Source organism: Haemorhous mexicanus, chromosome 1, assembly GCF_027477595.1.
Source record: "Haemorhous mexicanus isolate bHaeMex1 chromosome 1, bHaeMex1.pri, whole genome shotgun sequence".
In the NCBI taxonomy this organism is placed as follows: Eukaryota; Metazoa; Chordata; class Aves; order Passeriformes; family Fringillidae; genus Haemorhous; species Haemorhous mexicanus.
Genome location: NC_082341.1, coordinates 149,982,341 through 150,003,813, shown reverse-complemented (window position 1 = coordinate 150,003,813; position 21,473 = coordinate 149,982,341). Strand labels below are relative to the sequence as shown.

The 21,473-nt window shown below is 37.5% G+C and overlaps 1 protein-coding gene across 4 annotated transcripts in view; it reads right to left on the bottom strand.

Annotated features, from left to right (window-relative positions):
• The window catches only part of PHF20L1 (PHD finger protein 20 like 1), a 54,642-nt gene that overhangs the window by 8,831 nt on the left and 24,338 nt on the right, over nucleotides 1–21,473 (bottom strand). For 2 of the 4 annotated variants that reach the window (XM_059867306.1, XM_059867315.1), the window contains 9 exons: nucleotides 20,184–20,436; nucleotides 17,986–18,171; nucleotides 17,573–17,779; nucleotides 10,344–10,562; nucleotides 10,091–10,147; nucleotides 8,738–8,842; nucleotides 4,462–4,626; nucleotides 3,891–4,072; nucleotides 1,879–1,978 (listed from right to left, as the gene is read on the bottom strand). In XM_059867306.1, coding sequence (XP_059723289.1) covers nucleotides 1,879–1,978; nucleotides 3,891–4,072; nucleotides 4,462–4,626; nucleotides 8,738–8,842; nucleotides 10,091–10,147; nucleotides 10,344–10,562; nucleotides 17,573–17,779; nucleotides 17,986–18,171; nucleotides 20,184–20,436 — 1,474 coding nt within the window. The remainder of the gene's footprint in view (nucleotides 1–1,878; nucleotides 1,979–3,890; nucleotides 4,073–4,461; nucleotides 4,627–8,737; nucleotides 8,843–10,090; nucleotides 10,148–10,343; nucleotides 10,563–17,572; nucleotides 17,780–17,985; nucleotides 18,172–20,183; nucleotides 20,437–21,473) is intronic. The other 2 variants (XM_059867325.1, XM_059867332.1) reach the window with 1 other exon arrangement.

Below are 21,473 nucleotides of genomic sequence, written 5' to 3'. Positions count from 1 at the left end.
ATGATATTAAGATCTATGCTGTTATCAAAATAAAAATCACCAAGAAAATTACATTGACATTTTATTTATCTAAGTAGTTCAACTTTAAAAAAAAAAAAAAAGAAAGCCTAAGTTACCAAGAGAAATATTAGAGTGGATTTTATATGGACATATCCAAAACATCCAGTTTGTTTCTAAAAGACAAATGTTTTGCTTCAATACTGAAGTCAATATCTATTTATTAGAAGACAAGAAAAGGCTTCAGGAAAAGCAGATATTTCAAAGTTATCTGCCAGCAGAGCTCTTACACTCCCCTTTGAGGTGCCATTCACCAGACTTGTAGAGAGGGTATTGATGTATGTGCGCCTCAGGTCTCCCCTGCTATGTCTTAACCCAATCAGCAGGAATGAATATTTAGCTAAGGCTTCTACAGTAGCTAAATAACTACTAAAAACCCAAAAAAAAAAAAAAAAAAAAACCAAACAAAAAAAAAAAACCAACATAACAAAACAAAACCAAAATGCCCACCCAAAACCAGAAATGCATAATGCTAATTATTGCAATGTTATTGTTTACAACAAGGCACCCAGACGGACTGACAGTATCTTACACTTGATTTCAAATCATACTATCATCATAGACAGAACAAAGAACGGGTTGATGGAAGCCCTTCATACCTTTCAGGAGAATACCCTGTCTATCTCCTTTTTGCCCATTATCCCAATACACTTTAAAATACTGACATTGAGAATGACTTTTTTCTCCTGACATAGAAAGAAAAGAAGTAATGGTTAGGAAGGGAGAGAAGATAAAAATTAGGGACACAGACTCTGCATAGCAGGGGAAAACGAAGTACCTAATACAGTGCAGGGAAAGAGCACAAGACAAATTAGCTGGGTTTAGTAAGAAAAAGCTGGGCTGCTCAAAGAGACACCACACAGAACTATCAGACAAGACTCTCTACCACCAGTTTTTATTCACACTGGGACATATGGAGCCAGCTCTACTTTCCTAATATTTCATCTCAAAAATAGCTAATAAAATCTCTGCAAACAATTTTCATATTTCACTTCTTAAATTTAGAATGACAGTTAATTTGAGGTTGTAGTCTCATTGCCCTTTTGAAACAGCTGGAGTGCTGGATATTTTACCAGAGGACAGGTATGTGCATTTGTATCAATTGTCAGAAGAAAATACAAAAAACTTATTTCCAAATTCTTTAGTTTTTCTCCATATAACTGTTAAGAAAAACGGGTTTATCACAAATAATTTTTAAAACAACATCTTCCTAATCAAATGTATTCAGTTTAAAAGTGAAGTTTTCAAAGTTCTTTTAATGTGACCTATCTGAAATTGAACATAAGCTGTTTGTGCACTATTGTTTACTATAAGATAGAATAGATTTTCTGTATTTTAAATATTCAGTTCCCCACTTTGACACAGTTCTGAGCTAATGTAAACATTATAAAATTGCAATTACTATGAAATGCCATTCACAGCATGTTTGAATGCACTGTGGTACTGAGTCCTTCTCCTCTAAGAAAATATTTAAATGAACAAATGTGATTCCAAGTATTGGCAAAACAGATCCCTGAACAAAAATGATTTCTTTAGAAAGGCTTTCCAGACTACACTGACATAAAGTGCTAAGGTTTGGGGGGAATTAAGTTTCAACAAGTAAAACAATGATAACTGAGTTCATGGATAAGATTTAGCATAGCTGACCATGATGTTACTAACATAAATGTTTCTGCTCAGAGCCAAACTTAGAATCACTTGCCCCAAAGAAGCATCACACATAACACAAAACAGACAAAGCTGGAACAATTTAAGCAAATTCGTAACATCTTTGCTCAAAAATCCCAAGCAGGGCTGCAAATAAAGGTAGTTTATCCATACCTGGCGGATCTCTGCAGATGTAACAGATGTACTGCTCTGGAATGCTGTCCTCCAACAGTCCCATGCATACACTGTGCTGCCAACACAAGCATTCTTCACACTGACATCAGAAAAAAAACACAACAAAAGCAAAAACTAAAACTGAGACAAGTAGATGCAAAACCCCAGAAGCTACTTCTTGAATAATCAAAATGCAGAGAACAGCACTTTAATTTAAATAGGTGGCTTGAGCAAGATTATTTCAGTTGGGCAATTTGTGTTTGGGTAGACAAAGACATCAAGCTAAAAAAGAGCTCTAGATCTGAAAGTTACCTCAACCACAAACTCCAGACTGGAGAAAAAAAAAAAGAAACTGAAGATGTAATATTAAATAGTACTTTATTGCAACATTCAGTATTTTAGCACCTACATATTTAGTAGTGAAACATAAGACAGGAGTATAATATTATAGTAAAGTAGAAAGATAATGTAATACATTACAGCATAACAGTGAAAAGTAGAAAACTCTTCAGTTTAATTATTTATATTTACAAAGCATCTCTCCAGTGCGCTAGAAAGATGTGCTTTTAATATCGCACCAATGGAAAATCTAAAAGAAAAAGAAAATTAAGAGAAAATGAAAGAGGAGAAACAAGAGAATAGGAGAGCAAAACAGAAGTGGTAAGACATGAGAGCCTAGAAACAGCAAACTGGTTGCTCTCAGTGAGACAAGCATGAAGAGGAAAAATCAGGCTGCCACTGGACTTCAAAAACAGGCAGAAACTGCCTCTTTTAAAGATACTTCCCTTTCTCAACTCTGTGCTTGCCAGTGTTTTAAATATCTGCTGGCTCACTGCTGAAAATCTCTCTTCTTTGCTTTGACATGCCTTTGAGCATCAACCTGTTCAAGACACTGAAGTCACCTTTTCTCCTGTCACTACAGCTACCGTGTCCCCTCCTGTCTCAAAAGATTGTTACACCAGTCCATTTTTCCACATTGTTACCACGGCTGAACTGCTCAGTTCCTCCAACACAGCACAGCCTGTTAGTCTGCTCCCCAAGACAGGCTGTGTGCCCTTCATTTCCAAGGCTCTGTCGGTTCCAGAACAGTGAGTCCACTAACACATGACAGCCCTACTTGTTTCCTCTAAATCTCAACTAAAGAGCTCTATACTATCAGCTGGAACTGTACCACAGTAGAAGTTGAATACAAACCTGATTTTGAATGGGGGTAAAAAACACAGGAGGTTCATGACCTTTTAAAAAGTTGTTGACAACTGAGTTCTTCCTTACTGCTTTTTGCATCTCATTTAACCACTGTATTATAAATTGCTTGAGAAAAAATACTTGAAATTACTCATAGATGGGAAACACTCTCCTAACTGGAGTACAAAGTAATAAGCAGCAGTTGCAATCTATCAGGAGTTGCAATCCATCAACACCTGAATGCTGTGCAGACATGGTATACTCTTCTTCCCTTTTATCTATACCAAATTAAGATGTAAACTCTCAGCAGTTTCTAAAACCTGGTAGTGATACCCAGTGTGAGAAGTGCTGTTCTAAAGATGAAACACACCCCACAGTACTGACAGTATTTAGAGTCTGCACAGGAGACACGCTGCACACAGAGGAGGGACATTTACAGTGAGCAGAGAGGTTTCTACAAGTGGTACTGCAAAGCACAAGGGCCAAGCCAGGAGGGCTCATAAAGTCAGGATGGTCTGGGGGACAGGAGCCAAATGGTTTGTGTGTGGCCAAGGATACTTTATTCCAAATTTATCAGCTGGATATAAAGAAAAAGGTTACCAGCAATTTGTCCTATGTATCAAATTGCTAGAGAAACCCCATCCTAGAGAAACAGCTCTGCATTCACTGAACAGAGCCAAACCAAGTGCAGAACAAAGAAATATTTTGTTCTTGTTCACTTATGTACAGCTCTCTACATAATTCCAGTCTGTGACACATCAAAAGGGCACCTTCACAAGCAAAACATTCACATGGAAAATGTAACTCCACACACCAAACTTCTTTACCTGAATCATAAAGCCATTTTCTTCATCAAGTTCACAAATGCATCTAACAATTTCATTGAGAGCATCATCTTCATCCTGAGACTCTTCAAAGTTAGTTGAATCAAAATCCTGATTGTATTCATCACCACTAAGTAACAAACTCTCTGTGGAAGAATCATCCAAGAACTCCACATCTGAAAGGTCTAATAGAAATAAATACATGTGAAACTGTGTGTGGAGAGACATAATAATTGAAAGAAATACAGGGAGCTTCAACAGATAAAAATCTTAATCTGCACTAGCAACAAAAATCACTCTCAAACACACTGCTGATACATGAGATTTCAAGATGAATTCTGCAAAGTGCCTTTAACGTGCTCTTCTCACATGCAGAGTAGCAACACTCAACCAAAGCAAGTACAATGCAGAACAGCCTGAGGAGTGTAAGCATTTTGATTTAAATAGATGAAGGATAAATCAGTCACCATATTTATAGCTACAATCCCAAACATAAACCAAATTATTTCCTTTAAAATTCCCTTTCATAACAAATTAAACCTACAAACTGGAATTTGCTGTTCATTCAACCTACTTTCTCCACTAAGGTCAACAGACAGGATGGCTCTTGGATACTGGTATGAGGTGTTCTTCTCTGAGAACATACTGCGCAAGGTCAGAGAGCTGCCCGAGGAGCGCGTTAAGGGAGAGGAGCACCTGTCCAGGAATTCAACAGAGCTGTCTTCATAATCCGAGTAATCTGAAATGTTGAAAGAAAAGAAGTTGCTCTTACAAAAGTAAAATTTATAACAAATGCAAAAAAACCCCCAAGTGTATAGATTTTACTGCAGCATTATGCTGACAAGCAAAGACTATCGATGCTGAGGTATCAGGATGATAAACTATAAGTTAGAAATGGCAAAAGCTCTTTGTAACATTTTATTAGAAAATTTCCAGTAAGAAACATAATCAAGTTTGATAGATAAGCATCACCAATTGCAACTCTGCCATCTCTGAATGTTCAGAGGGGTAATTTTTCCTAGAATATTATGCAGTCTTCTTTTTTCCACAATTCATCCTGCACCATCTGCTATCCTTAGAGATGCTGCTGGTGACTCTCTCTTTCAACTTAAGTCTGCTTGCAGCACTACCAGCATTGCTACCTAGAAGCAACCAGAAGATGACCCTGCCAGTTTAAGTGATAAAAGCTTGTCTGCCCCCCTGCAGAGGAGCACAGGGAGCCCAAAGGAAATTGTCTTTGCAAGTTCCCAGGTCCATGTCCGGAGAAATCAATGGGCCAACAGGTCCTGGGATGGGCTAGGGAACATCCCAGAAAAGTATACATATACAGGCCCAAAGGAGGAGAATGAGCAGGCAAACAACAAACACCCTCTGGCCAGGCCCCTCTCAGACTTTCCCAGCAGTGCCATCACCTCCATTGCATGCAACCCATCAGGATGTAACCCAGGGCAGCTCTCTGGATCATCTCCTGGACTAAGGGCACTTGCAGCCTGGGGGTTGCCAATGGAGGACACCATGGGATGTGGGGGAAAATAATTTTGGGTTTAAAAATGACTTTATGAAATGTTTAGGGAAGAAAATAAAGGTGGGGAAAATTGATGGACTGAAGTGATTTGGGGAAGAACAATTATGGGCAGAACACAGGAATAACAGGACAAAAAAAGCCACATATGCATACAGATTTGTGGTCAGTACACTTGCCTGGCCATGCCCTGCATCCAGCCTGTGCTGGCAGAGGTTTTAAGTCTTCCTCCTCGGAGACATTGATAAGCTGTCTGGATAAAATCCTGGGGAACCAGGACAAGAGGGCTGGACCACTGCACCTCCAGAGGTCTCTTCCAACCTCAACTATTTTGTAATTTTTATTAAACCTCATTTCCATCTCTTACCTAGGGAAGGAGCTCTCCATTCAGGGTTCAAGTACATGCTCTGTGTGCCAGCAAATGGAGTAGCCCTGCAGGTTGAAGGGTCCATGTGTCTGTGGTGCCAGCACTCAGAGAGACTCCAGTGACAACAGTGCCAGCCCCATGCCAGGGATCTCTGTCACAGAGGCCCATGAGCTCATGCTACAGCACCTGCAGCCAGTCCAAGTGTCTGATTGCTTGCATGGATAAAGCTGAACCAGGTGATGAGCAGGTGAAATGGCCTGGGAGGAAGGGGTCAGTGGGTCTGCAAGGGCCAGCTCTGGGTAGAAGTGGCTCTCTAAGCAGGAGAGCTGGGGTGAGGGGCTCTGGGGACCCAGGGAGTCCTGGCCAACACAGGGAGCACGTGAGAATGCACATGGAAGTGAGACTGTCTGTACTGCAGTGGGGCTGCTGCTCCATGAGCTCTTATCTGCAGGCACAGAAATTGGAAAGACTGGGATCCAGAGGAGCTACTGGGCAGACAGTGTCTGAGCCCACCTGTACTTACACACCTCTGTATTATCTTCCTGCTCAGCCAGAGAGAGGAGCAGGGTGAGGCTGTCCAGCACACACACAAGCACAAACAACATCACGTGTTTCTGCCTTCTGGTCACACAGTGGTACTGACATTTGTCTTGATAACCAGCATTGTATCTTTTCCTCTAACAAACTATTTGCAACACTATCAAGATACACATTACAAACACATTTGACTGTCCCTAATCATAATGACTGGAGAGACTGTCCTAGGAAAGTAATGTAATTGCAAATCATTGAACAGTTAGGGTTGGAAGGGACCCTAAAGATCATCCTGTTCCCCCCACCTTCCAGCAGACCAGGTTTTTCAGAGGCCCATTCAACCTGGCTTTCAACACTTCCCAGGATGGGACATCCACAAGTCCTCGGGGCAACCCATTCCAGTGGCTCACCACCCCCACAGAAAAGAATTTCTTCTGAATATCTAATCTCAACTAATCTGGATCTACCCTCTTTCAGTTTAAAACCGCTACCCCTTGCCCTACCACCACATTTCCTGTTCAGGAGTCCCTCCCAATCCTTTCTGTAGGTCTCCTATAAATACTACAAGTCTGCTATAAGGTCTTTCCCCAGCATTCTCTTTTGTATAAAAGAGCCTAAACAGGCTCTCAGCCTCTTCTCTCAGGGGAAGTTTTCCACCCCTCTGATCATCATTGTGGCCTTCCTCTGGACCCAACCAAGAATACCCATGGCTTCAATCAGTAATTAGGAGTAGCTACCCATTTACTACTCTGAAAAATTAGTACCTCAAATATAAGCAAGCGATCAGACTACTGCACTTCCATCCTTCTGCAGGAAGCATTCCTGCTCCCACCTATCACTACAGTTTTCCTGCTATGGGTTCTATAATATCCTTCTCTCCTAGATCACCTTCCATGAAGCCACCTTCCTCTTTACTGTCTCTGCCCAAAGCAGAGCATCTGCAGCATCTCCCAAGTGTATGCACTGTAGTCAACTCAAGGAGTAGCTGAGTTCATTACTGCTTGCTGCATGGCTTTCAGCCTCACTGCAACAGAGCAGCAGGAATAACAGGCATTGCTACTTTCTGCTACACATGGGCTTTATACAATCAGTCATGCACATACCTGGAGCACAAAACCAGTCTTTGCTGGGGTTTTTGTTCTGTGTTAAAGCCTTGTACCTGGGGTACACAATGTACCTGGATCCATCTTCTTCATTTGAAATAAAAGGAGAATGCCTCACACCTTTACACTTTTTCCCACATCTGGAGTAGAGTGACCTAGTGTCACTGGAGAGAGTCCTGTTTCTTTTGACAGATGGGCTTTTTCAGGATCAGACACTGGAGTCAGAGTCTACCAGAATATTTCCAATTTTTTCCCCAGTTAAAAAAAGTCCAAATTGAATATGTTTGGATTGTTAAACCCAGATTTTCACAAGATGAAATTGCAAAGAATAAAACATTCAAGTTTTACCCAAATTGCTTTTTGCATCTGGATTTAAGATTTCTATTTGTTGAGACATTGGGCATATTTTCTTCTCATATTTACAAACACTGGATAAGGCTCCTAGAAATTGGAACCTAATCATGGTACCTCTGCCAAGCTTCTAAGTATCAAGACAAGCTTGCAAAAAGACCAAAGGAATAAAAAGATGAAAAAAATAAATAGAAAACCCCAGCCTACAACAGACCACCTTATGACAAGAAGATGAAACCAAAGAACAGTAATGGACATATACCTAGCATTTATCAGTATCTTCTTGCAAATACTTAGATGCCTTCCCAGTGCAAGTAAGAAGCTCCCAATGACTTTTAAGAGGAATAAGCATTTGAAGTTTATAGCTTAAAATTATATTACTCCAGTATAAGGATGATGAAGTACACAAAACCTACAATACTGCAATTCACACTAAAGCACTGCATGATGTGGAAGCATTTTCATGTTATTGCACAAATTTTGGACAGGGAAGCACATAATCCACAAAATATAATCTCCATTTGTCAAGGCAACAGACAAGGCTGTTATAACAGAGACGCCAACCTCAACTGTGAAAGGTTAACTGTTAAAGAGGGAGTGCATTGCATACAGCAAACCACTGAAATGTAGCAACAAACTAGACACTAGAATGATTTTACTGTCCAAGCAAAATAGGTATGACATGTATACAGAGCTTCAAATGAAGAATTTAAAGAGATGAAAACAATAAGCATATCTTTTTGAAGAAGAAAAAAAAGCTGTGAAATATGTGTGTCTATCACATACAGAGAGACAGGCTATAAATACAAGAAAAAAAAGAAGTCCCAAGTGTCCTTTTCATATTTAAGGCTAAAAATTACTCTTGGACACTTCTAAAATTTTACATTCATATTGTTCAAACAAGTTTTACTATCTAATGATAGAAATACACTGGGTGGTTTTACATATGTTAAAAAATATAAATTTAACTTACCATGCTGTTTTGATTTCTTCTTTTTTTTCTTCTTCTTCTTCTGTTTTGGTTTATGATCTTTTTCCTTCTTTTCCTTTTTCTCCTTTTCTTTTTCTTTTTTTTTACCTGAAATAAAAATTAAATAATTTAAAGCAGCTTAGCCTAAACAAGGCATTCAAAATCAAGTGCTCTAGTTGTCTAGTCAGATCAAAATGATTCAGGTAATTTACTTGATATCTTGGACACACCTCTTATTAATTGCTGGTTTAATAGTTCAGAGAAATCTAATTTGACAAATAATATTTTATCATTTAAGTATTTCCAAGTAAGATACCAAGGCAGAAAAAATACAGCAAAGTACACAAAATATGTAGCATCACCTAAATAGCTTATAACTTCTATTTTACTTACAGTTTATAACAAAAACATTTGGGCAAGAGAAAAAGCTCTCACAAGGGCAAAATTCCCAATTATACGGGTTCCATTGTCCTAGAAACACATATTAGGCCCACAGAAAGACATTTGAAGGAAATTTCAGTATCAGAGTGCTGCTGTCAGCACTCTGCACTATACAGTGGCATCCTCATAGAAAACTGATTCTGACTCGAATTTGACACATTTTTTATGCTGCAGTTCACTTTTAACCACTGCTGGTATATACAAGGACAAGGACTTTGACTTTGAAAGATTTTTTTCATCCTGTTAATTCTCCCTAGAAAAAATACATCCCATATTTTTGCTCCACAATAACTTCTTAAGTTATCAGCAGGGAGAAAAATAACAAGGAAATTAACTTGCTACAAAAAATAAACCTGAAAGCCAGGATTGTTTCCTGCACACAAACTGGAGCAGTCTTATCTTCTTGGGGAACACAGAGACAAAGCTTTTACCTTCTGGAAAAACACAGTAGAATCACTTCTCAATTCTTGCCAGTCCCTAATAACTTATTTTATTTTGAATACAGGATAAAACCAGAGTCCTCTTAATCTGTTTTATTTCATGAATTGCCAAATGTTTTGCTAGTAGCCCTTGTTTGCTCTTCTCATCTCAAATCTGACAGTACAATGAAGTAGCCAGTATTACTCATTCTACTAAGAAAAACCCCAATCAAATGAAAAACCAGAGGCAGAGGGCCTTTCATAGATACTTTAGGATCCTTCAAACGCCTTGCTATGGGCACTTTCATTTTATCTTATAAATTATTCTTCAGTTACAAACCTGTCATATGCATAAAAACTCTTTTTAGGACCTTAACAAACAAAAACTGCAGCTGGGCCCAGGAAATATTTTATGCTTTTACATTTGCTCTTCAGAGACAGGAAGTGTTAGAGAATTTTTCTTTTTTTCATAAAAATAATATTGCTCTCTACATACCATATGCTGAAGAACTTTTCTCTTCCAGTTTTCCTTTTCTTTCCATTCTAGCTGCACCTGCAAATTGAAGAATGTATCACATAAGGCCAATGTCAGGCTGATGACCTAATTTCTTGTAAAAGTCATTAGACTGTAAAAAATCCTAACAGCACACAATATTAAGAAATATACAAACAAAACAATTATTTTTAATGTCATTTTACAATTATTTTTATTGTCTAAAGCACTGGAAACAAAAAGTATTGTAGTTTACCAACTTCTGAATGCTTGTCCTTCTCAATCACGTTCTTTAATATTTTCTCCTTCAGACTCTCAAAACATTTCTCCTTTATGGGCACAGAGCACTGTATCTCTGTCCCTTCAGAGCTCACTGATGTGGAAGACCTCTTTTTTTTACTATTCCCTTTGGGTAACTTGAGACTATTGGTTAAAGGCATTTCCAGATGCAAGGCATGTACATGGGACGAGGGTGCTGAAAACAAGAAGATGGATTTACTCGGCATTCCAGAAGGATTGCAGCCAGCCAGGGCTGGGTCAGATCACTGAAATGTCAATACTGGTCATACCATCATCACATTTAACAGGTCATTACTGCACATGAATGCCTAGATCTGAGTCATACATACAAGACAATACATGCCACAGAAGTTTTCTTCCTATATTTTGGAATTTGCATTCACTTTTAAACTACCTGTACTGGTTAAAATGTACTTTTGCTGACACTTTTAAGACTTTTTGTTTCCTTTTTTTTTTTCTCACTGTAATAGGAACCCATGACAAGAGTAACAGGTAAAGGTGCTGACAATGTCAGTATCATTGAAGTTAATGCTCCGTAATGTTAACAGAAATTAATCTCTGGTACAATATTTGTAGTCCTATGTATAAAACATTTCTGCTCATTTAATAATATATAAATAAATCACTTTCTTTCATTAATCCACATTTAAATAACATGTAAAAGTACACTGACTTGTCAGAATTCAGCATCATATACTGACAATTCTTATCTTGTACTATTTAGAAAAGTTTATTCAGTGAAATATTTAGTTATTTTAGCTCTTTATCTGATGCAATTTAGAAAGCAACAAACTGTAAACAAAGCAAAACTGAAATTATAATTTTCACTCCTAATATAATCATTTTTAAATAATCTAAGTAGAATAAAATTAATTTATAAAGAACATTAGTGAAGTAACTCTAAACTCTCTATTACTGTGCCCATCAATATTGTCAGAGCTTCAAGATTCATCAAAATGTAATTAGGAAAGCCTAATTTTCATCAGACCCTTGGTCCCTTTTAGGACCATGCCATGGACATATTGTACAAAAATGCAGCTCTGTGAAGTCACAAAGGGCTCAGGTTTTTCCGTGCCAGCTGTAAAATCTTGGAGGAACCAGTTAGCTTTGGTGTCTCTCAACAGAAGAGCCCCACAAAAGCGTAAGCATGTAAAAAAAAAAAGTCCTGAATATCTGCTATTGGCCAAGATATCCAACAAGACAAAATATGGAGCTGATCTGGAATGCATTAAATAAATTGCATTAAGATAATTTAATAAATTCATCAGTCACAGAAAGATTCTGGGGAAAAGCCAAGAATACATCAAGCCCTCCCAACAGGGACAGACTAACCCAATTCTACTGGGATAGAACACAGCTCACACAACACCTGCTCCCACTGCTGAGCCTTCCTGGGAGCACAACCACCATGCCACAAGTTGGAAAGCTGAAGGGCCAGCGAGAACAATAGAAAGTGGTGCATCACCTCTCACAGCACACAGCACTTTTAAATGCCAGGTGTCCCCAGCTGCAGGACAACTCTGTGCTGTGCAACCCAGGCAGCAGCAGCTGCTCAGCTCAGTGTACTGGCTCCCACCACACAGCATGAGCTGCACAGCCACACTTGGGGCTGAGTCTTTCAACTGCCTCAAATCAACCAGCTCACCTAAGACCATAATCCTTTTAAGACTGATTCAGGCTCATGCCTAGGTCTGTATTTCAAGTGCATTTAGCCTGCTGGAATACTTATCATTGACACAAAATACTATCCAAATTATTCCTTTCTTAGGTTTCCTAATTACCATTTGTCTCAGTTACAGGACTGAACTGCTCTGCCATCTGTAGAGCAATAAGTATATTTTAGCACATTAGTAAAAGAAAAAAGTGACACTTTCCCACATCATCATGCTATCAACGTCTTGTCTCATTTCTAAAAAGAGCTCAAAAGGATCACCCAAATGCACATAATTCATTTAGGTCACTGCCATTTTGATGAAAAGATGTGAGAACACTCCATCCAAACAATCTCAAGAGAAATTTAGTCTCAATGTTAGATGAGATGTTAAACTTTATTATTGAGAAGAAATCCTGACCTGACAGCCAAATATGATTCAATACCAACAGTCACAACACAACAAATTTCGGTATCTCAATAATTTTCATCACAGGCACATTTGACAAAGCGATTACTAACTGCTTGAGGGAACACTTATATTGGGCAGAAATCTCTCAAGTCAAGCCAATACCCATCTTGCTGTCAGAACTCCCCATACTGCCCTTTTATAGTAACTTGAAAATAGAAACTACTATTATGCCTGTATACATTGCAATGTTATTCTTGGCTTTTACTTTTCTTCATTGAAAAACATTTTAGATAAAGAATCTTAAATTCTCAAATCCTACATAGAGTGTCAAAGCTTGCAAAGTCTGCTTTTCAACTGTGGAATCACTATGACTTACACATAACCACAAAATTGGACAAGGTGGTCAGTCAGAAGGGTAAGTAACAAATACAACCAGGAAATATTAGTTTCTTTATGGAAATATTACTTTTTTCTTTTTGAACTGCTACTTTTAATTGCAATTTATTCCTGTTAAGGAGTCTAGCCAGCCACCTCCCACACAGAGAACGTGGGAGGTCTGCAGTTAACACTCGGCACAGAGAAAGACGACCAGAGATTAGACTTGGTAAACTACTGATTTTGTCACCATTCCAGAATCAATTTTATCACTAGAAGACTAATTTCAGATTAAAAAGAAATGCAAACCACAGCATTCCCAGTCCAGTTTATAACATGCTTCCTGTTCTACTTCTCCTGTTACAGAACAGAGAAGTGACCCAAGCCCCCTCATGCAAGTACGGGCACAGGACAGGATGTTGTGCCACAAGTATAACAGCACAACGGGGCTTGCAGTGGTACTGCCTATTGCAATTCATCAAGTTCAAATGAATTGTAGCAATCTGAAGCAACTTATTTTGTTGACTGGTATTCTATTTCATGGCTTCCCATGTTTAAAATAATATCATAAATATTATTATCTGCATTAACAACTTCATCATAAAAATCATATTGCAAGAGAAATATCAATCATGCTGGTCATGTTTAATTTAGTGCTTTGAATTCCCAGTGCATAGATCAATTTTAAATTTAAACAGACCTTTAATTGCGTATCACAGATTAACACTGGAGCCTGCCCAAAATAATGTCATTAGGAATAAGCTGATAAAACAGTTCTTGCTTGTCTCATGACCAGCCCAAACTGGGAACTTCAGGGCAGAGATTAGAATAGTAGTCATTCAAATTAGGGAGTAAATTGGACTGTTAATAGATGGTTGAAGTATAACAAACAGCCATAAAGTAACATGAGAAAGTAACAAGATGAACAATAGTTCATCCCTCTTAAAAGCAAGGTAGACCAGAAACACTGGCAAAAGTTTTTAAAAAGCGACCAATCTCATTTTCCGAAAATTTTGTACACCAACTCTTTCTTGTTCCTGCTGCAGTAAACTGCTACCAAGGAAATTATATATAAGTATGCAATGTTTTTTTTTTTTCCTTTTAGTCTTAAATTCAAATTTCTCCCGTATAGTTAACCTAATGTTACCCTACCAGCAAAATCATCTATTGGTGTTAGAATAGAAAATAACAGCTAGTGATAATATTGTTATATCAGCATTACAAATATTATATTGTTAGATTAGAAAGTGTAACAGTATTTCCCTTTTACTTAAACTTCAAAGCCCAGACTGCTTGCTGAAATTATGTTTGCTCAATATTTACCAGTTAAAGTAACATGGAGTAGGGTTACAGAAGCCAAGAGAAAAGATCACAAATTTAAAGAGAAGCACAACTACAGAAAGACCTGAACTTCATATATTCAGAATGGCAAAACTACTGTGCTTTACAAGTATTCTGATTGACTGTGGATTTAAAATCTTTGAAATGCTAAAGTGATCAAATGCCAGTTATCTGCATTTTTAAGCAATTTAGCAAATGAAAGCAAAGATTCTTAGTTATGTGTGTGTACTATCAGGTGATCACAAGTAGGTCCTCACAAAAGTTTAGTAAAGCAGTAAAGTACCTCTGTTAAATAACAGTAGTAGTAGTTCAGGTTTCTACCAAAGTGCAAAGTACTTCCACAGAGCCTTTGGATTGAAGGAATTAACACAGAGGTTTTGTTCTGCCTCTACAAAATGTTAAGGTGTTCATTTTGAGCAATGATTTTGAAATGTATGTGCTAATACTGTGCATTCTGCACTTCAGTGCACCTAGTCTCTCCTCTGAAAACACCATGTCAGTACCTTCTGAATAAAGTCACTAAAATGCATAATTTTAACAACACCAAATCATTTTTTCAATTGACTCAACTGACAGCCTCCATCAGAAGTCACAATGTACAGCATCACAAACTGCATCTCTGGGCTTAAACCAGCTTAGCTCTGTTACAGAAGGGTGAGAGATCAGACCAGGCTGTTCCAGGCTAAATATCATTGTGAGGTATCTCTGAAACTATTCACAGTTATCTACTTCAATGATTACAAAGACAGCAGGTCTAACTAGAGTGCACTTAAGAGAATCTGTAGTGATGTCAAAATGTAGAACTCCAAATATATCCAGACTGTGTTAATAAAGTCTTAGCAGCAGAAATACCATAAACAAATACAGATTTATAATAGTTCTTTCAGATCAAGAAAACATAATTATGGAATAGTTTGGATTTTATACCAGAGTTCTCAATTTGTAATGGGTAGGGTCACAATGCATACATTTAAACAATGCAGTGTATTAAACTGCACTTAGGTAGATGTTTCTCCATAATGCAAATTAACTTTTCTCAATTATTTCACGAATTGACAGGAATGAGAAAGGAAAGCTTTGGGCACCTCTCCTGTATATATTTGCTTGCTATTGTCTAAACAGATAATGAAGAAAGTACTGATAAATAGAGTGAATCCTATTTATTTTCCTGAAGCATGCAAGAATTTGGTGTAATTATGTGTGCTTCAGGAATGTGACTTGACAACGTGTGCTGTTTCAAAGGCAACATGATGCCTTTTAAGGCAGAGAACACAACAAATGTATTCAATAGTGGGGACTAATTCCAGAGGTCTCAAACCTGAACTTTAAATTTACATTTTTCTTTTTCTTCTAAGATTATGAGGATAAACATGTTCCACCAGAGTTGGAAGACTGGGATGAACTCCAAACACAAATGAATTTTACTTATAGAGTCCTAGTGATACCACTGACAGAGGCAGATAGCTCCAAAACCTGCAATGACCTTTGTGAATTAAAGATACCAAACTGCTTAGTTTAGTCTTTCGGGTCACAAAGCTGATACTCAAGAAGCTGTTGGGCTACATGCTGCAACCTACTTCAGACTGCTAACATTTGGACAAAAAGTCAGTATGAAAGCTCAAGACACAGTTCCATTTATTGCATGATGGAAAACTGTAATACATGAAAATTAGAAACAAAACACATAAGCCTGGAAGGCAAAAACTCGTAAGACAAGAAATGTAGCTGGAAAATCAGTTCCTTTAGAGCTTATAACTCTTAAAATTATATAGATGAAAAAAGACTCATTAAGCTTTATATATAGTATAAACTCTATTGTCTGGTAGAGGTTGCAAGCACTTCTGGCTTCCCACTATGGACTCAATAATAACAACAGATCATGTTATCATGGCATTTTTCTCTGACACAAACTGTGTGGACATGTCACATAATTCTGAGTCGCTAAATAAAGGTGGGTCTAAATGAAACTTATTCTTTCATTGCTTCACCTGTGGCCAAGACTGAGACTCAGCTCAACAAACAGGTCCAATGTGCACTCCTGAGTGCTGGGTTTAGAACCAGATCACTCTGCCCCCAGCCAGGCCTGTGACAGGAGCAGGCAACTTCCAGCATTACCAACTATACTTAAAATGAGCTAGAAAATATATCAAAAAAGCCAGAAGTAAAATTTCTAGTAACTGAAATGAGTTTTACCAAACAGGAAACAGATGGCTCTTGAAAGCTGTTGATTTCTTTTATGATCTTGTTCAATGAGTGGGCAAATACAAAACTCCCAAAAGCTTCTCTTAGTGGCAAAAGACATGACATAAAAAAGACTTTTATAGAAGTAATTTTCCCAGGAATCTCTAATTCTGCTGCTATGCCATGTATCAAGGGCAAATGAAGACTGTGACATGGTTTCACTCAAGCAATTAAGTAGTATTTAAATACTTTAAAAAGCTTAAGTGGTGGCTCACTAGAGATACCCATAACCCTTATTTTGACAAATTAGTTTAAGAAATTCATAGATTAATAGACCAAGATACAGTTTAATTGTCAAAACTCTATCTTTTAAGTTCATGCTGTCCTCCCTTACTATCAATCACATTTATCAAAAGCTTTCCGAGCATAATACAATAATTTGATTTTTCCCCCTCTTCTTTTCTGAATAATTTTCTCATGAAACAAAACAAAATAAAAAAAAGGCTTCAAAATAATTCTTTCTTGGAAGCCAGTTAAAAATGGTATGATACCCACATATGAGTCTTATAAAAAAATTATATGGACACCTAGCATACACAGAATGAAAACATCCCACTCTTAGGGCCTGCAAACCACTGTGTAAATCCTTCCCCAAATCTCTCAGTTACCTCTATCCAAGTGCTTCATGTAAAGCACAGTAGTCAGTAAACTCTTACAAAGGGAGAGGCAGCCCAGAGCTGCAGCACTGGGCTCTGTGCTGAGGGTGACCAAGCCTATGTAAAAGTTTTTGAGGATTTTTCAGAAATATTTTTAAGTAACATTTTGTAGCAAGCGAAGGACAGAAATTCCACTGCAAAGAGACAGGAAGCAGATGAATGCTGTCTTTGAGAACACCATTCTTTTAAAGCTGAAGCCACAAATTAGTATGTTAGTAAAGACTTCACTTCGTTAATTATTTTTACAACTTTTAGCAATAGCAAAAATATTTTTGAAATACTGCTTACTACATTCCACACTCTCACATTCTCCTTAAATCATGTTAGAAGGGCCAAAGCAGCTCTAAGCCAGTGAAGACAAAGAATATGCAGATGAGTGGAGTCCAGAAGAGAGGCAGGTTTTTGAGTGTGCAGAAAAAAAAGCATCCCCTCTTTCTGTGGGATTGAATACACACACATTTGAACCCTACAACTATAAATCTCTCTGGTTGTATACTGAATCTCTTTACCTGATGCTGTTGTAGCTACTCTTCCATCAGTTACTGCTTTGGAAGGAAGATATGTAATCATCTGAATATCTTCCTTGTCTTTACTGGAATATTCATTACAGAAAGTGGATTCTGCAGATAATGGTGCTGTAACTTCCGAACTACGGCTTAAATCAAGAGGGAGACATGGTCCACGCTTCTCAAGTGACACATGAGCAACATCAGGTACTACATAAAAGAAAAAATGCCATATTAAAAAAGACACATGGGTCCAACAATCAACAGTCTGGATTGCAGTCTTACATAACATAGGAACAGCAAACAGCTTTAGCTACAGCAGTTCAGAATATCCCATTATCTGAAAACCATGAAAGGTCTAACTTTTATGATTCAATTTCTCTTGGGCAGTTCTTTATTAGATTAAGATACATTACCCTCCAATTTTGATGACTGTTGGTTTTGACCACTGATGGAGAACACTTTTCCATCAGTAATTGAAGAGGGAGAAGAAACTTTTTCTACAGAATCATCAGGCAAGGAGCAAGTGGCTAAACGCTGTGATCTTCTTCTCCGTTGGCTATGTTTGTAGGATCTAGGGGAATTCACTGGCTGTGATGGACCTAAAAAGAGATCTTTCAATGTTCATGAAGCACAGAGATAGACCATCATCTTACCGCAGCATTTGAGATCTAAAGATGGGGAGTGCTTTTAATAGCTCTTTTTGCAAAGCTGGTAATCACAGCCAAATTGGTAAAAGTAATTACAGAACTGTGACTACCAGGAGTAAATTAAGATTTATGCTCAAGACATGATTCTGGGTTTGCTTATTATAAATTACTATGGTACCTACTTCCCCACTGGTAAAGGTTGTTGTTTTGTGTATTTACAGTAAGCAACCCTCCCCATAAAACCCAGGCAGCAGGTTACTTATAATGGAAGGGGGGTAAAAGGATTTAACAATAAACAGAACAAATTATTACAGTTAAAGATCTAAAAAGTCATGGATAGTGTTAACATACAACTTAAAAAAATAATCAAAAACACTGTTTAATGTTATATCCCACCTCCTGCCTTCTGATAACCTGATATCAATACCCCAACTGAAAAATTCTAACACATACTGCCAATGCACAGTAAGAAGGCTCCAGAACTCAATACTTAAAAAAACACAAACAAATGGGGGAGGAGGACTGATATAGGTTAATATAGGCCTGATTCATTAAAAACAAAAAACCCACTATCCCCTACCTCTCTTCACTATTACCCAGTTCAACAAAATTTTGCCTTAGAAAAACATTCAAGTTACTATTACACTGTAAATCACTGTTCTCTCCTTTTTGCAAGCAGTTTTTAAAGTCAGATATACAGATTTTAAAATAAAGACAGAGCAAAACTAACTTTCCACTGGAGGTAAAAAAAAGTTGGAAGCCAAAGATTAAAGACAATACTAACAAGATCTAAGCTACTAAGTAACCAAGTTTTAAACTAGATGTTTTTTAAAAATACTGCTACAGAGAAGTCCAACTTAATCCAAAATAAAAGCATGCTTCAGGAAAGCTACTTACCATTGCTCTAGGGGTGGGGATGGAAGGCGTATTACAATATGGATGACTGCTAACATTTTGCGGGGACAAAATACAATTTTTACCAATGTGTCCTGAATAAAGAAGGCTGAATTTGCACTCCTCCCTCTCCCACTCATTTTAAGTTATCTATGAGCAAAGATTAAAAAGAAACTTATCTCATAAGTGAAAATACAAAATCAAGGTTGAGGGGAACACATGATGCAGGTTGAGTCTTCCATCCTCAATCTCTATACTAAAGTGAAAAAAAAAATGTAGCTTTTGACTTATTGAAACCTGCATTCATATTAACCTTTGGCCTCAGCATTTAATATTGTTTAGGCAAAGAATCTGGCACTAAGCAACACTAAAAACCTAATGTAATCTCAAAAAAAATCAAAGAAATACCTTAATATTCACAAAAAATAGCATATTCAAGCATGCAGCAAAGCTTTCCCTATTCTTCTGATAAACAGTCTTTTCGTGTTTGGCAAATCAGTTACACGTTAAGAAGCTGAACACCCATGGAATTTTTCTGGGACAAGGAAACACAACTTTTAACCTTTCTCCACCACAGATCTTGAACCCATCTTCTCTTTCACATCGTGTTTGGAGGAAATATCACATAAGGTGACGAATGCCACAGCCAACAGGTACAGAACATCAGCCTGCTGAAGGTGAAGTTTCTCAGAGAAGGAAAGGTCCACACCAAAGTGTATGTCTTTTCTTTTTAATGAATCAGGCCCTTTTCAGAAGGGAGGTTTGATTTTTCCTGTATCACTGTTAATGCTAGTATGGAGATTTAAGCTGGAGGGAAAGCCAACCCTTAAAAACCATGACTCTATAAATATCAATATATTATTTAAATGTATTATTTTTGATAGAGTATTTCAAATGCCTTATTATGTGACTTGACTTTTAAAATAGTGAGCTACCCCTAATTCTCCCGCTTGGACAATTTATTTAAAGCAGATTCATTTTTAAAAGCAATATGCATTTACAACCAAAGAAAATTTCTGTATATCTCTTAGAAGTAGTTACGGAATTTTTTTTAAAATGTCTGTGCTCACTAGTTTTATTTATCACAGCAGAAGGAAGCTGAGAGACCAGCGTCAAATCCTCGACTTGTATTAATTCTGGGGAAAGTGGTGATTTAGGGGGCTTTATACACCCGGAAGAATCTCCAGATTCTTGTTTGCATTTCTTGCTGCGAGCCTTTCCTGAAGACAAAGTTGAGGATAACAGTGCAGGTTTCTGAATGTTGGCAGAACTGCTAATATCAGCTTCATTTTTTTTCTGACTTTGTGGTTTAGGTGAAATCTCCTGAATAAATAATAAAAAATTGATACTTTTATTTCAGTTTCTTCGTTGTAGTTCTTGTATTCTATTTTGATCTTTTTAAAAACAATATTAGTACTCAAACACATAATAAAGCAACATTATTTTAAGTACAAATGAAAATTATTTAAAATGCATCACATTAAATTTTGCTTGTTTAAAAGGAGCACTACCAATTTTTTTTCAGTATTCAGAATACTCTATTCTTACCATTTAAAATACCTGCAAAAAACTGAAAATAAAACATTTTTCCTCTATTCCCAATTTAAAAATGCAATAAAGTATTTTTAGTTTTCTCTTTCATCTTCACTGTCAGTGCAGTCTCCAAGCAGAACCTGGAGAGCATCTGTTCCCAGCCAGAACACACACACTGATGCACCATCACAGAGCATCTCATGCTGGAAGGGACCCAGAAGGATCCTCAAGTCCTCCTCTCTGCTCCTCACAGGGCTGCCTGCTGCTGAATCATGACTGGGAGTGTTGTCCAGACACTCCTTGAACTCTGGCACTGCTATGAGCAAACAATGCCAAGATTTTCCCTACACAGGCTTTTCCCCAACCAGAGGCTAAAAAAAAAAAAAAAAAAAAAAAAAGCAGCAGTTCCTCAGGAAAACTATATGTAACAAGGAATTTGTATTTTTGATTTTTGAGAAACTGAAAAAGTTGATAATGCTCCTTTAAGGAATGATTGAAACAATGAGAAATTTCCAATACTGAGCACACTCTCGCAAAACCCCTTTCAGTGCTGGGAGTCTGGATTTCACCATACTATATGTTTGCACAAACATGAAGAAATCACAGCTTCTAGCACCACAGGGTTAGACAGATTGCTAACTGTCAGGGGAAAACTGGCAGATGAAGAGTTAAAACCGTTTTTGAAGCAAAAGAAGTCAACATATAACACATCTTTCCAAATTCCTCAATTTTCATCCTTCTTAACACAAACAGTACTATTTTTAGACCATTAGCATGCATTGACAGACATTAGCACTTTAAATTTTTCACTGGAAGTTCTTCCTACA